General features: G+C 38.5%; 1 protein-coding gene across 6 annotated transcripts in view; it reads left to right on the forward strand.

The window, feature by feature from the left end:
* The window catches only part of ADAM23 (ADAM metallopeptidase domain 23), a 197,607-nt gene that overhangs the window by 30,426 nt on the left and 147,274 nt on the right, over positions 1 to 19,907 (forward strand). For all 6 annotated transcript variants that reach the window (XM_070770820.1, XM_070770825.1, XM_070770837.1 and 3 more), the window contains exon 3: positions 18,203 to 18,279. In XM_070770820.1, coding sequence (XP_070626921.1) covers positions 18,203 to 18,279 — 77 coding nt within the window. The remainder of the gene's footprint in view (positions 1 to 18,202; positions 18,280 to 19,907) is intronic.

Genomic DNA, 19,907 nt, shown 5'->3' on the forward strand with positions numbered 1-19,907 from the left:
ATCTTTCTGTCCCTTTAAAAGTGAAAGTCGCTCAGTTGTGTCCGACTCTTTGTGACCCCATGGACTATACAGTCCATGGAATTCTCCAGGCCAGTTGGGTAACCTTTACCTTGCTCCAGAGGATCTTTGCAACCCAGGGACTGAACTCAGGTTTCCTGCATTGCAGGCAGATTCTTTACCAACTGAGCCACAAGGGAAGCCTAAGAATATTGGAGGGAATAGCCTATCCCTTCTCCAGTGGATCTTCCCAACCCAGGAATCGAACCGGGGCCTCCTGCAGGCAGATTCTTTACCAACTGAGCTATCAGGGAAGCCCTCTGTCCCTTTACATATATACTGTTCCTACATAAATCTGATTGCTCATTGAGCTGGGAGACTTAGTTTTGCTGCCCAGTTGCAAGTACTTCAACATTCTTGCGGATTCTTTAAGTGTTATTTTGTGAGGAAACTGGCTAATTTAGTGTTAACTGGTTTGGAAGGCAAAGAAGAGTTTGAAATAAATTTAAATGACTTCTTTGGGGGCTAAAATGAAAGTGCTAAATGTATTATAGTCCTATTTTGGGGAAAATTTCATATTCTATAAGCAGTTTTTATTTTGGATTGTTTATCAGGTAGCGCTAACATTGTGTCCTTGTTCAGTTCAGTTCAGTTGCTCAGTTGTGTCCAACTCTTCACAACCCCATGAATCGGCAGCGTGCCAGGCCTCCCTGTCCATCACCATCTCCCGGAGTTCACTCAGACTCACATCCATCGAGTCAGTGATGCCATACAGCCATCTCATCCTCTGTTGTCCCCTTCTCCTCCTGCCCCCAATCCCTCCCAGCATCAGAGTCTTTTCCAATGAGGTGGCCCAAGTACTGGAGTTTCTCAGCTTTAGCATCATTCCTTCCAAAGAACACCCAGGACTGATCTCCTTCAGAATGGACTGGTTGGATCTCCTTGCAGTCCAAGGGACTCTCAAGAGTCTTCTCCAACACCACAGTTCAAAAGCATCAATTCTTCAGTGCTCAGCTTTCTTCACAGTCCAACTCTCACATCCATACATGACTACTGGAAAAACCATAGCCTTGATGGACTTTTGTTGGCAAAGTAATGTCTCTGCTTTTCTAGTTGTGACTAATTAAATACTGCCCTGATACAGTTATTTACTTATTTCAGGTAAAAAAAAAAAAATCACTTGAAATAGCTATAATTGAAAAAAATAAAATTGTAAAAATTGCTTTGCTTCTTATTCTTTGGCATTATTGAAATAGAATAAGCATTTTGATTTTAAAATGTATTAATATATTGAAGAAAAGCCTCCTTCCTATCATTTGCTAACTTAAGTAGCAGTCAGGAACAGATGTGGGAATAAAGACATTTGTACAATGATCTCAAGTCTCTTCACTCCTATATGCAATGTGAACTTTAATTAAAATTGCTTAGAGACTTTCAGAAACCCACATTATTTAGTAGGGTGTGGGATATACTTTAATTTCTTGCAATTTAAGATTAAGCCCCTAAAGGTAAATTGGTGCAGCCACTGTGAAGAACAGTATGAAGGTTCCTTAAGAAACTAAAAATAGTCACCATATGATCCTGCAGTTCCATTCTGGACATATATCCTGAGAAAATTATAATTCAGAAAGATACATGCATCCCAAATGGGCTGTAAAGCACAAGGAGCTCAGCTCGGTGCTCTGTGATAACCTAAGGGGATGGGATGGAGGGGTGTTGGGGGGAGGCTCAAGAGGGAGGGATTTGAATACATTTAGCTGATTTACTTCATTGTACATCAGAGACTAATACAACATTGTAAAGCAATTATACTCCAATTTAAAAAAATAGAAAAAAAAGATCCATGTAGTCCAATAAGTTCCATAGCAGCACTATTTGCAATAGCCAGGATATGGAAGAAACCTAAGTGTTCATTGATGGATGAATGGATAAAGAAGATGTGGGATATATACACAACGGAATATTAACTATAAAAAAGAGTGAAATAATGCCATTTGCAGCAACATGGATGGACCTAGAGATTATCATATTAAGTGAAGTAAGTCAGATGGAGGAAGACAAGTACCATATGATATCACTTATATGTGGAATCTAAAAAAAATGATATAAATGAACTTATTTACAAAACAGAAATAGACTCACAGACTTAGAAAATGAATTTATGGTTACCAGAGGGTATAGTGTAGGGGTGGGGAGGGAGAGAGAGATTAGGAGTTTGGGATTAACATATACATACTACTATGTATCCCTGGAGAAAGGAAAGGCTACCCACTCCAGTATTCTGGCCTGGAGAATTCCATGGACGGTATATCCCATGGTTGCAAAGAGTTGGACATGACTAAGCAACTTTCACTTTCACTACTTTGTATAAAATAGATAAACGACAAGGATCTACTGTATAGCACAAGGTACTATATACAGTGTCTTGATAACCTATAATGGAAAATAATCTGAAAATGGATATATACATATATAGATCTGAATCACTTTGCTGTACACCAGAAGTTAACACAACATTGTAAATTAACTATACTGTGATTTTAAAAAGTGGTTAAAAAATTAAAGTAAAAAAGAGAAATATTTAGAGGTTGTGCATTTTAATTCTCCAGGGACATAACAATTGAAAAAATGGACTAAAAGTTTCTTGTTAATAAAGAGAAGAAAAGTCAAGTAAAAAAAAATAATTAGGCCCCTAAGACTGTAGATACAGTTAGTAGGTTAAAATCATAAGGTGTATACCTTAAAAAATTCCTAAAATGAGATATATGACAGTGTACTTCTAAAAGCAGTGACCAGTTTGAAATAGTAAAAGTAATTAAGATAGGACCACTTTCAGAAAATGGAGGTGGACTTTTGGAAAATCAAAGATAAACATTGTATTGTTTCTTTGGAATACTTAATACAGATACGTTAATACTTTCAACTCATTTGGTTTGTTAAAGAACTAACATACTCATTTGCTAATCATTCTTTTGTAATTTTAACACACGCACATATATTTACACAAGACATATGAAAATGATGCTCTTGGACTTAAATTCTTTTGGGGGAATTTGTAGTGCGTTATATACCACTTGGATTCCAGAGTGGTACTGTTGTAACAGAAAATATTATTGTAAAACCCAGTGAGTGAGTTGCTTTGTACTGACTTCTGTAGTCCCCTTCTCCCCATCCCCTTATCCCCAGTTATCTTAGCTTTCTCATTCAAGCCCAAATTACTTTAGATGGTAAGTTATCTGCTGAATGGTACTCTTATTACTTCTTATACTGAAATATTTTTGTATCCCCAACATTCATTCATTCATTCATATGCTCAATTGTTCATTTGATTATCACTCAGTAAATGTTAATGAAAAGATATATCTATATGCTTATATCCAACTGCTAATTCCACATCTCTGCTTATATATACTGGAGAAGGCAATGGCACCCCACTCCAGTACTCTTGCCTGGAAAATCCCATGGACGGAGGAGCCTGGTGGGCTGCAGTCCATGGGGTCGCTAGGAGTCGGACACGACTGAGCAACTTCACTTTAACTTTTCACTTTCATGCATTGGAGTAGGAAATGGCAACCCACTCCAGTGTTCTTGCCTGGAGAATCCCATGGACAGAGGAGCCTGGTGGGCTGCTGTCTATGGGGTAGCACAGAGTCCGACACGACTGAAGCGACTTAGCAGCTTATATATACAATGTGCATATCAAACTTAATAGATTTCAAATAGACATTCTGAGTTCTCACTACCACTTTTTCCTTCTGTAGCATTCCCCATTTCAATACATTGCTCACTCCTTCTGGTTATTTAGGCCAAAATTTCTTGGTCCCCTTATTTCGTTTATAATACATATCTGATCTGTAAGTAACTCTTGTTGACTCTGCTTGCACTAGCTACCCAGAATCCGACAACGTCTCAACTCCACTGTTACTACCCATGTTAAACCCATCATCAACTCCTGCCTGGATTATTACAACAGCCTCTTAACTGGACTTTCTGCTTTCTCCCCTGTCCCCTCACCTTTAGTCTTTTGTCAATGCAACAGCCTTAGTGAATTTTGAAAAGTGGAAGGCAGGCTCCTTGGCTCAAAATCCTCAGTGACTTCCCGTTTCATTATGAGTAAAACGCAGAGGACTCACAAGATCCTAGATAGCTGAACTTCTCTAACTTCAGTTGCTTCTTTAACTTCAATGCCTACAACACCCTGCTTGATCCAAACTGGCTTTATTGCACTTCTTTAACATATCCGCTATGTTCCTGCCTCAGAACTTTTGCAACCACTGTTCTCCCCGCCGGGAATTCTTTCTGCAGATATCCTTGTGGTTTGTTCCTTCACCTCCCACTCTTTGCTCAAATGCTCTTTGCACCTTTTCAAAGAGTTCTCTCTGTCCACTTTATTTAATACTGTCACTTCTTCATAGTCTACCCTCCCTTTGCCTCTTACTTCCTTTATTCCTTTTACCTATAGCGTTTATCACCATCTAGTGTGTTTTGCATTTATCAGTTGATTCAATTTCTCCCCATTGCCCCTCAACACATTCTAAAATATAAACGCAAGGAAACCGGAGCTTCAGGTTGAAACATGGTAGATACGATAATTATTTGTTGAATGGGTAAATGATTTCATGTGTGATGTAGAAGCCAAGGAGGTCACATTTAATCTGAGGAAATAGATGTGTTCCAAAGTACTATTTTTATTTTTGTATGTCTTCAAGGTTCCATGTAATTATAGGTTCTCATTTGGAAATAAAAGTGAGCTTTAGTGAACCTAAAACATTCTGGAGACATAGGGAGAGCGATCATTTGCTTTCTAAAATAATCAGAATATTCTGCATAGCAGTCAGTATTCTAAATGCTAGTTTTAAAAATTGTGTGACTACAGGCTGTGCGGTTGGCATTTTGAAGAATTCTATCGAAGTTGAATGTTAAAGAAGATGAAGTCACATCAATATTAGCTTTTCTACGTCTAACTTTGAGTAAGGTATGTGTAGTGCCCATGTTACTTGTTTTGAGTAATATTATGATACACGACAGTTGTGAGCCTGTATCCCGGAACACAGTTTAATAGCGTGACTTTTGAAGCCTGCTGCTGCTGCTGCTAAGTCGAGTCAGTTGTGTCCGACTCTGTGCGACCCCATAGACAGCAGCCCACCAGGCTTCACCGTCCCTGGGATTCTCCAGGCAAGAACACTGGAGTGGGTTGCCATTTCCTTCCTAATAGCATCTATCTGTGAAATGGGAAAATCCATTTTCAGTTTGGCCCCCAGTTTATAAGTTACTCTTTTCATGCAAAAGGGCAGAATGCAACCCTTCCACGGTCATAACTAAGATCAGAAGAAAGGACAGAGCCAGACACAACTGAGAACTGGAAAAGACAGAACTCTTTCTAACCCATAAATGTAGACAGAGCTGGGTCCTGTCTGCCCAGGACCTGTCTTCTCTACAAGACAGAGCTGAGTTGTAACGTACAACTTGTGACACACATCTCCCAGAGGGCAGTTAAGGGAAGCACAGACCTCTCAGGAATACTGTTGTCAGATAGCTGTGTGTGTACCATGAACTCAGAAGCAGAGCCTGAAACATTTCTTCAAGTAGAAATAACAGAGCTGATCTAGAGATTCCAATACAGATCAGTTCTGGGCAAGAATAGTGTTAGGCCCACCAGTGAAGATCAATGGAGTCAAGGTAACTCGAGAAATCTGGCCTGAACAGGTCTGCTTAGCCTCTCTAGAGTATACATTTTCAGTAGTTTTTAAATGAAGGAGACATGGACATTAATATTTGAATTTGCTCTGTATAATTTATAGTTTGTTGTATGTAATAATCGGAGATGGCAATGGCACCCCACTCCAGTACTCTTGCCTGGAAAATCCCATGGATGGAGGAGCCTGGTGGGCTGCCGTCTATGGGGTCGCTAAGAGTCGGACACGACTGAGCGACTTCACTTTCACTTTTCACTTTCATTCATCGGAGAAGGAAATGGCAACCCATTCCAGTGTCCTTGCCTGGAGAATCCCAGGGGCCGGGGAGCCTGGTGGGCTGCCGTCTATGGGGTCGCTAAGAGTCGGACACGACTGAAGCGACTTAGTAGTAGTAGTAGTAGTATGTAATAATGCTTAGGTGAGCCGTGTAATTACTGTCTCATTTTGTATTTCAGACTCATTCATTCTTAATTAATCCTTATGTAGTCATCTTAAAGATCCAAATGAAAGAACCTTCTTTTGCTCTAGATAGATATTTGAGTTGACTTGAGTCCACTGGACTTCATAGGCAGCATTCCAAGGACCAGAGTGGGAAGCCCAGGAAAGTAGGGCTTGTCATGGAGAGCTGCCTCTCAAAGCATTTTTTTTTTCTTTTAGGAAAGTATTAATGTTAAATAAGCAAATTAAAAAAAGAAAACACCTGTCATGTATATAAGTCAAAGACATTAAGCATGGAACTTGGTGTTTTTTTTTGTTTTGTTTTCTGAACCTTATATCCTACTTCTATTCTTTTATTTAAATTATTTAGTGGATGTTCAGTAATTCTTGCTAGAAAGGCAGAATTTGTTCTTGTTTTATCATGGAAGTGTCAGCAGCGAGAGAAGCACTGCTTGGAGACTCACAGTTTGGTGATGTAGAAATTGACGAGGAAAAAGAACCAGGTGAATCACACCTCAGCTACTAGATTAATGCGTCAAATTAAATGTTACTATTCAGGAAGGTAACAGAAAGAAACTGCTTCCATGGTAACTGTTGTCCGAGTTGTATTTTCACTCATCTTTCAGAAAATATATGAAAGCTAAATAATATAGCTGTTGTGATACTTGTAATGATTTACTCATTTTCAAATGGCAAGAGCCCTAAGGCTTATGATTTCATCTCTCTATCCACCAACATTAATCACTAAGGGTAAATGTGTAGAAGACAGTTCATATAAATGTCCAGAGATGATTTTTCTGTGAAAGTGTATTGTTCACAAAGTTCTTTTGGGTTGCTAAATGATCACTAAGGAAAATCTTAATGTGACCCATTAGGGCTTAAAAGACCCCCTCGAGCCCTCTTATAATATTAGAGGTAGCTTCTCTTCTTTGGCTGATCATGAGGAATTTTGCAAATACATTTTTAGTAGAGATAACTCATGATTTATTCACTGAAATATCTGATGGGTTATCCATGCCTATTTTCTCTCTTCTTCAGTGTCTGTCTTTTGTCTGAATCCTGCTTTGAGAGCATCTCAAACTGAGGAGTAGGTAAAAAAAGGGAGGAAGCTGAAACTGGATTCTTTTTAAAACTGGTTTATTTAGAAGAGTGCTCTTATAAAAGATTTGGTCTGAAATTAGAATTCAACCTGCTGTCCTTTTTTTTCTGTATTATCAGATTGGATAATTGGATGTTGGCTAGATTTCTTTCAGAACAGACGTTCTATCTTCCTTGGCGAGGCTGCCACAGAGAACAAGGTCAAACAGTGTCCTGCTTCTTTCACAGGGAGAGCCTGATCTGCTATGACCTGTGCAAAGTCTGTGGTTTGTGGTGTTTTGGTATTGTTTCTGTAATATCTGTCCAGGCTAGGATTTCCGCTTCCTAGTTTAAGGGTGAAAGATAGGTTAATTAACAAAATATCTTAGTATTTGTTGGACTTGTGTTCACATGACTTACTGATCTCGTGTATTCCTTGTTTTGTAATAAATTACCATGTTTTAATTCTCACAATTAAACTTTACAATCCAAACTGTAGTTTAACCCTCCAGAATGGAAGGCTTTCCTGTCTTTTACCTTAAAAGCATGTTTCTTAAGTCTGTATTTGTTAGGAAACACTTAGAAATACTTTGAAATTTTATCCTATTGAATCAGTCCTAGAACTATCTGAATTCTATCTTTAAATGCTGAGAAGGATCTCTCCAACAAGCTTTTCTTAGTTCTCTCTAGACCTCAACATTCTCATTCCTCATATTTAAGTGTGCTTGCTATGTATACTGTGTACTTGTTCATACTAAATTGAGTAATCAATCATGGTTACATCATCTGTGGTGTCTTTATAAATAATGTTACTATTATCATTTAACTAAAGTATTATATTTCTTTTTGACTTCTCATTTCATTTCCCTAACCAGACTATAAACTTTTTGATATAAATACTCATTCTCCTATACTTTTGGGCTTCCCTGGTCGCTCAGACAGTAAAGAATCTGCCTGTAATGTGGGAGACCTGGGTTCGATCCCTGGATTGGGACGATCCCCTGGAGAAGGGAATGGCTACCCACCCCAGTATTCTGGCCTGGAGAATTCTATGGACTGTGTAAATACTCATTCTCCTATACTTTTACATCTGCCATGGTGCTTTATACAAGGTAGGGGTTCAGTGCAAGTTTGTTAATGGGTTAGCCAATAATCTGTGAAATGGAACATGGGAGAAGGAAATGTGATATTCTTTCTCACAAGCTACCTATTTAAATGAATCTTGGGAAGAACATTGAACAAATTACCTTAATTTGCAAAATTGCCTTCATGTAACATTTGCAGCTGTTCCACTTCTCAGGGAAATGATTCATATTATTTTAAAGACATGACAAGGAGAACAAGGTCAAAACTTAATACCTGATGGTAATTAGCAATACAGATATAAAAGTTGCAAATTTTGCAGAATCTAAGTGCACATTGGATTTGCTAGGAGGTGGCCAGCTATAATGGGAGGGAGCTTTTAAGATGGAGCTGACTGATAACCTTTGTAAAACAGTAATATAGTTTTCTTTTTCTGTTTTTCTTTCTCCTTTTACTTTACCCCCCTCCTTTCTAAATTATTGAGCTCTTCCTATGTGGCCAGCCTTTTCTAGGAAGTTTCTGTTACATTATTACATAATTTAATCGTTGCATACATCCTGTTGGTAAGCTATTATTGTTTATATTTTAATGACCAGGAAACATTGAGGTTTGGAGACTTAAGGACTTCTGGCATGAACTTCACACTTTTTCTCACTGAACCTGATCTTTCTTTCTTTGATGTGCAACCTTGGACAAAAAACATCATTTGACTCCTTTGTGCTTTTTAAAAATGTCTTTCTTCTAGAAGAGGCTAATGAAAAAAACCTGCCTTACTAGCTTCATATTATTCTAGATAACTGAGATAATTAAAACATGAGAAATATCGAGCATTATTATTTTTATTATATATGAGTCTTGACTGCGTTGGTGATCACCAATGAGCAAACTTAGAATAAGGGATTAGAACAAGATTGTAATTTAAAATGATCTGTTGATGTTTTCTTTTGCACTTTAACACTCCTAAAACATGTTCCCATATTTGAGTTTTTGCATTACACAGAAAAAAATCCACAAATTGTACTTTTATGTGTCTTTAGCTGTGCGATAAACCCAGATTAGTCAGGTACAGAAAAGCCTGAATGAGCTAAAAGAAAAGTAATATATTTTCTTGTTTATTTATGATAATAAATCTTTGCTACACAGCTTTATTCAATACAGTATTAGATCGGTTCAGTTCTCAAGTGGTGATTTTGTACAGCTTATGAGGAAATCTCTTGATAGTGACATTGTTTAGCATCTTCTTTTACTTTTTGCTTTTTAAAAAAAAAAATTCTTTAAAATTTTTTGTATTTGAATATATTTGATTTACAGTGTTGTGTTAGCTTCAGGTATACAGCAAAGTGATTCAGTTATACATATACATATATCTATTCTTAAAAAGTGATGTCTTTCCCTCAAACTGATTTCAATTTAAACTTGGCAGTTTGTTTCTTATTGCAATTTAATTATTTGGGTCACTGAATTCTGTGTCTCCTGTTTTTCTGTGAAGAGAAAAACATATTGTGCAACCAAGATTGATGCAAGGCTCCCTAGTGAAGCGTCTTTCTTCAACAGCTCAACTCATTACAACAAAAGAGGCTGCTTGTATCTGAGCTGCTGGTTCTTTTCCTTCTTAGTTGGAGTATTTCCAAGGTTGTCTTTTCTGAAATATTGTAAAATGTCCTGGACCTCAAAAAAAGGTAGTCTTTGAAATTCTGTGAACTCTTCCCACTGTGAAGAAAAAAGGGTGGACTCTTGAAGGATCTTTTGGAAAAAATCATTGAGAGTAGGGGAAGAAACCATGAGCAAAAAGATAAAGGGAGGAAAAACAATTCCCGAAAAAGTTATAGTTTATGCACCTGTGCATACAAAGACACACACACTATGTTTGATATTTTAATGGATATAGAATAAGAAATATTATCATAGCAATGAAGGAAATGAGAAAAATTTTACCTACAGTCTCGGTGTGTGTGCTAAGTCACTTAAATCGTGACCAACTCTGTGACCCCATGGGCTGCCGCCTGCCAGGCTCCTCTGTCCATGGGATTCTCCAGGCAAGAATACTAAAGTGGGTTGCCATGTCCTCCTCCAAATGATCTTCCCGACCCAGGGATCGAACCTGCTTCTCTTATGTCTCCTGTGTTGGCAGGCAAGTTCTTTATCTCTAGTGCCACCTGGGAAGCCCACCTACGGTGTCTTTTCTGCTGGAAGGGATAATGGAAAACATGAGACAGCTGAACAGTTGCTTACTAATGAGACTGTGTCTAATGAGACAGTTTTATTAATCTTTCTTCGAACTCTAATTATAGCAGTTTTCTTTCTCAAGCACCTTCTTTCCTAGAGCCCACAGCTCTCCTCTTTAGGAAGCAGAGCTGAAATCATCTCAGTGGTGTCTGCTCAGGCTTGCTTGATACCTTCCAGGTTTTTTGCTCCCTATTTGTAAAGCTTTTTCTTGTATTATTGCTCTGCCACTCATTACTGAAAAAAACTTAATATATCTTAAAGGCAGGGAAACGTCTAAATTTTCCTCTGTTACCCTAACCATGTCTCTTATAGAGCATAGTAAAGTACACGCTCTGTGAATGTTGACATTGATAGCATGGATACCGCAATTCAAGTTGCTCACTTTCTACTGAAATACGGAATTCAGTCTTGTAATGTTTCCTGAATTTGAGAAAGTGTAAACTGCTTGTTTCCCATTTTCTGTTTCAGTTATGCACACACTCTGTAGAATTCACAAGTCCTTGTAAGTAGTACAGAATACTAATTGAATACTTGTTATGTGTGAAGCATTTTTGCATGAAAACATATATATCCTGGAAAGACTTGCTTTTCATTTCTATAAGTAGACAGTCATCTTTTCCCATTGTTTTCATGTCCATATTAATGTTAATTATTCTAGAACATAAGTCCCAAGAAAACCACTGTGTCTCTTCAGTTTATATAATGTACCTTACCTAAAGCTGAATATTTATGATTGCTAGTAGCATAGCACTGGTGGATAAGATGCAAAGCCAGTCTTAGCTGAGGAATCTAATGGTCTTGTAAGTTATTTAATATTAAATTGGCTACCAAGTTCATTTGGGTTTTTCTAGAAGATGTTATGGACAAACCTGAACAAACTTTTTGGCCAACCCAATACCATTAGGTGCCATCTACTAAAAGGAAACACACAGGGAAGCAGCAGCACGTTGTTAAGATGTGTGAAGTGTTCTTTAGTGAAGGAGGTTTGTGTATATAATTGAGTTTAGTTGTTTTTGTTTATTGGGCTCCTGTAATTTCCCTGTGCCAGACTCTGAGTCAAAAGAAAAATACCAAAGCGCTTAGGCAACAGCTGCTCTGCGTCCTTCAGGGTGGTAATTCTGAGCCCAGGGTTGTACTTATTCTTGTTGTGAAATGACGCTCTTTGACTCTAAAACCCTGCATTCTTCCACAGTGCTATTAGAGTGACCGGCTTGTAAAAAGAAGTGTTAATCTTTGAATCTGTTTAGCAGATATCCTGATGGAGAAAATAACCCATTATGACCTGATGGGTAGTTCATGTACTCTTCTCTGAAGTATTCCTGTGATTCTGTGTTATTGAACATATTTCTAAACCTCGCTGTACAGGTCCTTCTTTGTAAAAGAAGAGCAATGCTCTTGGAGGTAGTCTTTGTGTTTTCAGTGGGTTTCAGTGGTTCTGGTCAGTTAACTCTAAAATATTTAATAAGCTATAAGCAATGTGGCCATGTATTATAAAAACTTTCTACCTGTCCTGGCCTTTCTTCTGATTTTTTTTTTATCTTTTGGAAGAATTGGGTTATGAAATAAAAATAAATAGTATCCAAAAATGTAATTTGTAAAACAATAATGACTCATTTTACCTGATTTGAAAACTTATTTAAAATTGACTATTACCAAAACTGTATACATGGTATTTTGTTGAAGAAAAAGTGATCAATTGATGTGGAATAGCATAGAGACTCCAAAAGTTAAAGCCCATTTTAATCATGTCTAGGACAGAGCAGAAATAAAAGAATGATAAGGAAAAGTAGCATTTGTCAGGTATTTATTTTGGTCTAGAGAAGAATCTGTTCTCTGTGTACAAAGGCAGAATGTATAGCAAAGGAAAGAGAATATAAGAAAAATAGTATACACCATTGTACTGAAATTACTTCAGTGGGTACAGATATTTTATTTTATTTTTATTTATTTTTAATGTAAATTTATTTATTTTAAAAGTGCTGTACTCAATATCCAGCAAATTTGGAAAATTCAGCAGTGGCCACAGGACTGGAAAAGGTCAGTTTTCATTCCAATCCCAAAGAAAGGCAGTGCCAAAGAATGCTCAAATTACCGCACAATTGCACTCATCTCACACACTACTAAAGTAATGCTCAAAATTCTCCAAGCCAGGCTTCAGCAATACGTGAACCGTGAACTTCCAGATGTTCAAGCTGGATTTAGAAAAGGCAGAGGAACCAGAGATCAAATTGCCAACATCCTCTGGATCATGGAAAGAGCAAGAGAGTTTCAGAAAAACATCTATTTCTGCTTTCTTGACTATGCCAAAGCCTTTGACTGTGTGGATCACAATAAACTGTGGAAAATTCTGAAAGAGATGGGTATACCAGACCACCTGACCTGCCTCTTGAGAAACCTGTATGCAGGTCAGGAAGCAACAGTTAAAACTGGACATGGAACAACAGACTGGTTCCAAATAGGAAAAGGAGTACGTCAAGGCTGTCTATTGTCACCCTGCTTATTTAACTTCTATGCAGAGTACATTATGAGAAACGCTGGGCTGGAAGAAGCACAAGCTGGAATCAAGATAGCCGGGAAATATCAATAACCTCAGATATGCAGATGACACCACCCTTATGGCAGAAAGTGAAGAGGAACTAAAAAGCCTCTTGATAAAAGTGAAAGTGGAGAGTGAAAAAGTTGGCCTAAAGCTCAACTTTCAGAAAACAAAGATCATGGCATCTGGTCCCATCACTTCATGGGAAATAGATGGGTAAAGAGTGGAAATAGTGTCAGACTTTATTTTTTTGGGCTCCACAATCACTGCAGTTGGTGACTGCAGCCATGAAATTAAAAGACGCTTACTCCTTGGAAGAAAAGTTATGACCAACCTAGATAGCATATTCAAAAGCAGAGACATTACTTTGCCAACAAAGGTCCGTCTAGTCAAGGCTATGGTTTTTCCTGTGGTCATGTATGCATGTGAGAGTTGGGCTGTGAAGAAGGCTGAGCGCCGAAGAATTGATGCTATTGAACTGTGGTGTTGGAGAAGACTCTTGAGAGTCCCTTGGACTGCAAGGAGATCCAACCAGTCCATTCTGAAGGAGATCAGCCCTGGGATTTCTTTGGAAGGAATGATGCTAAAGCTGAAACTCCAGTACTTTGGCCACCTCATGCGAAGAGTTGACTTATTGGAAAAGACTCTGATGCTGGGAGGGATTGAGGTCAGGAGGAGAAGGGGACGACAGAGGATGAGATGGCTGGATGGCATCACTGACTCAATGGACGTGAGTCTGAGTGAACTCCGGGAGTTGGTGATGGACAGGGAGGCCTGGTGTGCTGCGATTCATGGGGTCGCAAAGAGTTGGACATGACTGAGCGACTGAACTGAAATGAGGCTAATTACAATATTGTATTGGTTGGTACAGATATTTTAGATGAATGTACTAATTCCATTTGCTATCTATGCAACAAAGATGAATGTTTAAGGAAATCTTAAGTCATATTATAGGAAAATTGACTCCCTCTCAGCATTAAAGTGAATTCAGATGTTAAAAGTCTTTCTGATAAAGGTAACAAAATAAAAATTTTTTTCCTATGGAGAAACAGGGATGTTTTTGATGTCGTCGTACTAATTGTTTCAGTTGTTGTGAAGAGGAGTCTGTCAATATGTTTGAGTCCTAGTGTTGGTATTGACGATGATGATGATGGCATATGCCAGACACTGTGCTGAGTAGGTGTGGGGACATTTAAAGCAAAGCTCTCTGTCTGGGCCACATGTACATGTGTATATGTGAGCAGACCTGTCACTGAGCATTCACACAAAGCTCCACAGCCCACCTTTTCAGATTCATTGTTTGACGTTTCCCCCAAAAGCCATTTTCCTATAGGCAATTTCATTAAAATTTTTTTTTAAGTTTGTTTTCCACGTTAATTTTTTACTCTATTTTTATATTTGTTTCTCCCCCAGGCCCTGTTATCTTTTCTTCTCCTGGCAGGTGGATTCTTTTTATTTTTTTCATCTATAGCATTTCATTTTATTTTTATTGTTGTTGTTTAGTTGCTCTGTTGTGTTCTGACTCTTTGCAACCCCGTGGACTGCAGCAGTCAGGCTTCCCTGCCCTTCACTGTTTCCTGGAGCTTGCTCAAACTCATGTCCGTTGAGTCAATGATGCCGTTCAACCATCTTGTCCTCTGTCGTCCGTTTCTCCTCCTTCCTTCAGTCTTTCCCAGCATCAGGGTCTTTTCCAATGAGTCAGCTACTCACATAGAATGTATGCAAATATAGGTACTTTAAACAACTTTTTATTTTGTATTGATTAACGAACAATGTTGTGATAGTTTCAGATGAACAGCGAAGGGACGCAGCCATACATATACATGTATCCATTTTCCCCCAAACTCCCCTCCCGTCCAGGCTGCCACATAACACTGGGCAGAGTTCCATGTGCTAGATACCATAGGTCCTCTGGCAGGTGGATTCTTACTCACTTTTAAAAACTTTGTTCAAACTGCACCTTGTCACTGATGCCTTGGTCCCTGTGGCCCCTTAGACACGTGGAGGTTGACAGCCCTGCCTGCTTCTCTGGCAGATGCTGCTTTCTTGAGCCTGGGCTGTGTCCCAGCCATCTTTCTACATAGGGTGGGACTCAACACCTGTGTGTGGAAGGACTAAATGAAATAAACCAAGGAAAATCCCAGTATTAATATTATTTGCCAGGTTTTTCATTAAATTCTGTGAAACTTAAACTTGCCACATCGACTGGTATAACTTTACTTAACAATAATCAAATTGTCTGACTCTCAATAATTTCTTCGAAATGGAGTAAGCAGTTACAGAGGAGCCTAGTGGGCTACCGTCCACGGGGTTGAAAGAGTAGACACGACTGAGCAACTAACACACAGGCCCACACACAAGCAGTTATTACCTGGCTACATTATTTTGCAGCAGAGTTTTCTTGGGGTTGGTACTTGTCTCAGTGCTTATTTGCTGTGAAATGAGTCTTTTGCTGGGTCACTATCAGGTTCTTTAGATTAGTTACAGAAATACAGAGATTTGTCTAAGTTTGAATTATAAGCACTTTTCCTTGAAATACTCATTTGGAAGTTTTGCTCCATTTGTTTCGATGTCATAATTTACGTGTAGTTTTTTTTCTTCAGTACTAAAACAGTTATTTATTTTTGGTGGTGCTGGTCTTTGTTGCTGCGCGCAGGCTTTCTCTAGTTGCAGTGAGCTAGGGCGACTCTTGCTTGTGGTACACAGGCTTCTTATTGCAGCGGCTTCAGTGGTTGTGGTGCCTAGGCTTAAGTGCTCTGCCGCGTGTGGAATCTCCTCGGACCAGGGATTGAACTCATGTCCCCTGCGTTGGCAGGCAGATTCTTACCCATTGTACCACCAGGGAAGTCCCTATGTGTAGTTTTTGTTTTATGTATAAAAGGCAATGGCACCCCACTCCAGTACTCCTGCTTGGAAAATCCCATGGACGGAGGAGCCTGGTAGGCTGCAGTCCATGGGGTCGCTAAGAGTCAGACACGACTGAGCAACTTGATTTTCACTTTTCACTTTCATGAATTGGAGAAGGAAATGGCAACCCACTCCAGTGTTCTTGCCTGGAGAATCCCAGGGACGGGGGAGCCTGGTGGGCTGCCGTCTCTGGGGTCGCACCGAGTCAAACACGACTGAAGCGACTTAGCAGCAGCAGCAGCATTCTCTTTTCACCACAGTATGTTCTTATTTATAAAGATGCTCAAACAAGTACATTTAGCAGCTCTTTTAAGCCAGAGTGCCTTTAATGAACTCTTCTCTACTATTTAATATTCTTAAGAGAAAGTATGCCTGAGGGACGTATCTTATTCCTAGGAAAAAAGCTGTTTTCTTAAGCTTTTGGGACCCAGAGATGAAAAATTTTCCCCTATACAAATTATTCATCAAGTAAAAATTTTCATGCAAAAATTAGTGCTTCAAGACAGAATGAATTTAGATGAAAGACTTTGTGATAGTTATATTAGGTGAACAGAGGTTTTGCTACAGATGACAGAGACCACACCTGGCAAGAGAGGTTTCTCTCTCAAGGAGTTGTCTGAATACAGGAAGCTCAGATCGAGGATAATGACCCTGTCCTACATGGTTATTTGGGGTCTGACATGATATCCCATGGTATTAGGGATTGAGGCACCTTCTCTCTCATTGTTCTGTATTTAAAATTTAATATGTTAATTTCCTCTTAATTTTATTTGCTAATTATTGAGACTATCAGATCAGCAGTTATGCTTGACAAGACATTGAAGTCATGGTTTACTTATAGTATTTTATGGATTTGGCATGGCAAAATAGTCCTGATTATTAATATTTGATTAGTTAATTGAAAGTTCATATATTTTGGGGAAGGATGGTTAATGTACAGATGTTTGCAAGACCCCTGTGATATCAGTTGTGAAGCAAACCGTCCAGAATGGAAAGTGATCATCCATCACTGTGGAGGGAGGGCACAGTGCTCCTGAAGCCTCAAGTTCATTCCCAGCAGCTGTGTGTGAAGAAGGCTTACTGGAAAGTAATGTCATTGGTCTGCCCTTGAAGGAAGAGTAGGATTTTGATAATGGGAAGTGGAGGAGGAAGGCAAGAGAAACAAGCAGTGGCTTGAGGAGAGTGGGAGTGAAAAGTGTCTGGTTGCTATGCATGTAACACTTCATAGATGACACCCACTGTGCCTTAAGAATGAAGTCTGGAGGAAGGGTGTTTGTGAGCAAGGGGTTGAGGGGTATGTTACATTTATCTTTGTTCTTTTTTTTCTGACAGGGTGACAAAGGAGAGTTTTTTCTTAGATAATACTTTAACAGAACTTCATTGATTTGTTGATTTATATTATTCAAGATGCTTCTGTGAGCTATTCTAATCTTTAGGACCATAGCCCGCCAGGCTCCTCTTTCCATGGGATTCTCCAGGCAAGAATATTGGAGTGGGTTGTCGTGCCCTTCTCCAGGGGATCTTCCTGATCCAGGGATTGAACCCAAATCTGTTATGTTTCCTGCATTGGCAGGTGGGTTCTTCACCACCAGCACCAGCTGGGAAGCCCCTTTAATACCTAGAACATATGACTCATGTTGAGATGAGATTATCTTTACATTTTGGGTTAAATCACAAAGAGGACAGTATTTGTAAATGTGTGACTTTCAAAGGGGAACAGAGACTCTCAGTATCCACAGAGGGCCTGGTTTGATGTGCTTTCTGAAGTGGAAAGGTTTTTTTACCGGGACATTCTGCTGATAATTCATTTACAGAAAGTTCCAATTCCTGATGAAGAGCAGAACGCTGACATGAGTTTTGACTTAGGTGTGCAGAAAGAATTGGTTAGCTTTGTGCACAAAATAGGCTGAAATTAAGCTTTAATTAGTCAGACTTTTGCATAATTCATCACAGTCACTTTGAAAGTTCAGTTGAATCTGCTCTTAATTTTTATCAAGATGGACTCCTTTTTAAAGGACTTTTATTAGTTTCTTGCTGAACAGATATTTAGGCCTTCCAGGTAAAACCATGATGATACCCCTGTTCTCTTTTTAAAGAAATAAATTATTATATAGGGATCCATTAAGAAACGAATCAGTCCATAAAATATTCTTCTTATTAAATATCATTCTTTATATCAATATAATCAGCTTTAAAGATATGAAAGTAAACTAAGTTTCTTTCTGTCTTTTTGAAACCATAGGCTGTCCATCTGGCCCAGGCAAGCTTCCAGATTGAAGCCTTTGGCTCCAAATTCATTCTTGACCTCACACTGAACAAGTAAGTATTTAGTTATGATCTTGTCAAGAAATAATTGCAATAAAATACTACTTCATGATAGTTTTGTCAAAATAATATCTGTTGTTGAAGCAACTGATATTTTTTAGCTAATTATATGTCATATAGCACCTAAAGAAAAATATAAAGCCCGAAGTTAATTATTTTCTTTTGCTGAAAGAAGAGACATTTAATGTATTAAAAAATCTCAAATGGAGTACTTAAATGTGATTTTAAATGGAATAAATATTTGAAGTGATGCTAGCTAATTAAGTGCTAACTATAATCTTTACTATATATATATATAGCAAGCATGATAAATTACTGACTCAAGTATAATTGGACTTCAGTCTAGAAATTCCACTTTACCTTTCAGTATGCAATTCACATGACTTCTGTATGAAGAGTAAAGAAAATGATGACTTGCAAATAGTACCTATTTTGAGAAGGTTCTTTGCTTCCTAATTTGCTCTAATACACTTTCTTAGAAATTTTGATCCTGATGAAGATTTACCCGATTTTCCTCTGAGCATGTGTTTATGTTGATATTTAAATGCTATTTCCCAAGTTGGAACCAGTTGCACAGATGTCTTTGTACAAAGCATGAACAAGAGCTGTTGCCTTAAGCAGGACTCTTCAGTCTCTGATTGAGCCAGCAGCGAATATTTCTTGGGTGAAGGAGCATTCTTGCATGGTTTTCTGTAGTTTGAGAAGCTCCAGTCAGTATCTTAAACTCTCATCAGTATTTTGACTAAGACTGCATTTTTGCCAGAAAGATACCATGTAATGCTATCAGACACTGTAATGTAGGTGACCACAGTTCAATATCTGAGAAATTACAAAAGACTCTGAAGAACAACTATTAAATTTCTTGTGTGCCAAATTCTGAGAGCTCTGCAGAAAAAAAAAATGCAGAGTCAGCTTGGGTACTCCTTACTCAAGTGTAATTGCAGCTTTAAGTCAGGATGAATCAGCAGAACTCAGAATTTCCTGTGTTACAGATATTGCAGGTTTTCGTCTTTGAGTCTACTGAGTATTAGTTGAGTTCCTTTTCACCATGCTGGGTAAGCACTGTGCCTGCCTGAGAGATTTGTCTTGCCAATACTTAGACTATTTTGAGTAACAAGATATAGCTAATTTTAGTTTGTTTAGATTTTCTGTTCCTTTAACTCTTACGGCAACGGATGCTGTCATATCAGACTGTGCCTTGTTGATAGCAGCCAACATTGCTATGTGGTTGAACATTAAAACATCCTGGCCATAGCACAGCATCCCAGATGACTGAGAAAGGATCATATGGGGATGTCCAGGGTACTTAGAGGTCTGTAGACACATCCAAAAATTATTTACCACTAATATTTAACATGCAGAGGAATCAAGTTGAGCACCTACTGTGAGCAGCCCTTGCATTACTTGGGAGAGGCCAATAGATATAATTTTACAGGATATGAAATTCATTGTGCTGGTGATAATGACCCAGCAATCCATGTTGGTTGGAATGCTATGGAGGCACTGAAGAGTGGAAGCTCTTTAGGCTAGAAGAATGTGGAAAAGCATCTTGGGAAAGGTGATGCTTGAGCTAAATCTTGGAAGGCAAGTGCTCGTGAGGAAGAGAAGTGTTAGGGATGGAT

This window comes from Bos indicus, chromosome 2, assembly GCF_029378745.1.
Source record: "Bos indicus isolate NIAB-ARS_2022 breed Sahiwal x Tharparkar chromosome 2, NIAB-ARS_B.indTharparkar_mat_pri_1.0, whole genome shotgun sequence".
In the NCBI taxonomy this organism is placed as follows: Eukaryota; Metazoa; Chordata; class Mammalia; order Artiodactyla; family Bovidae; genus Bos; species Bos indicus.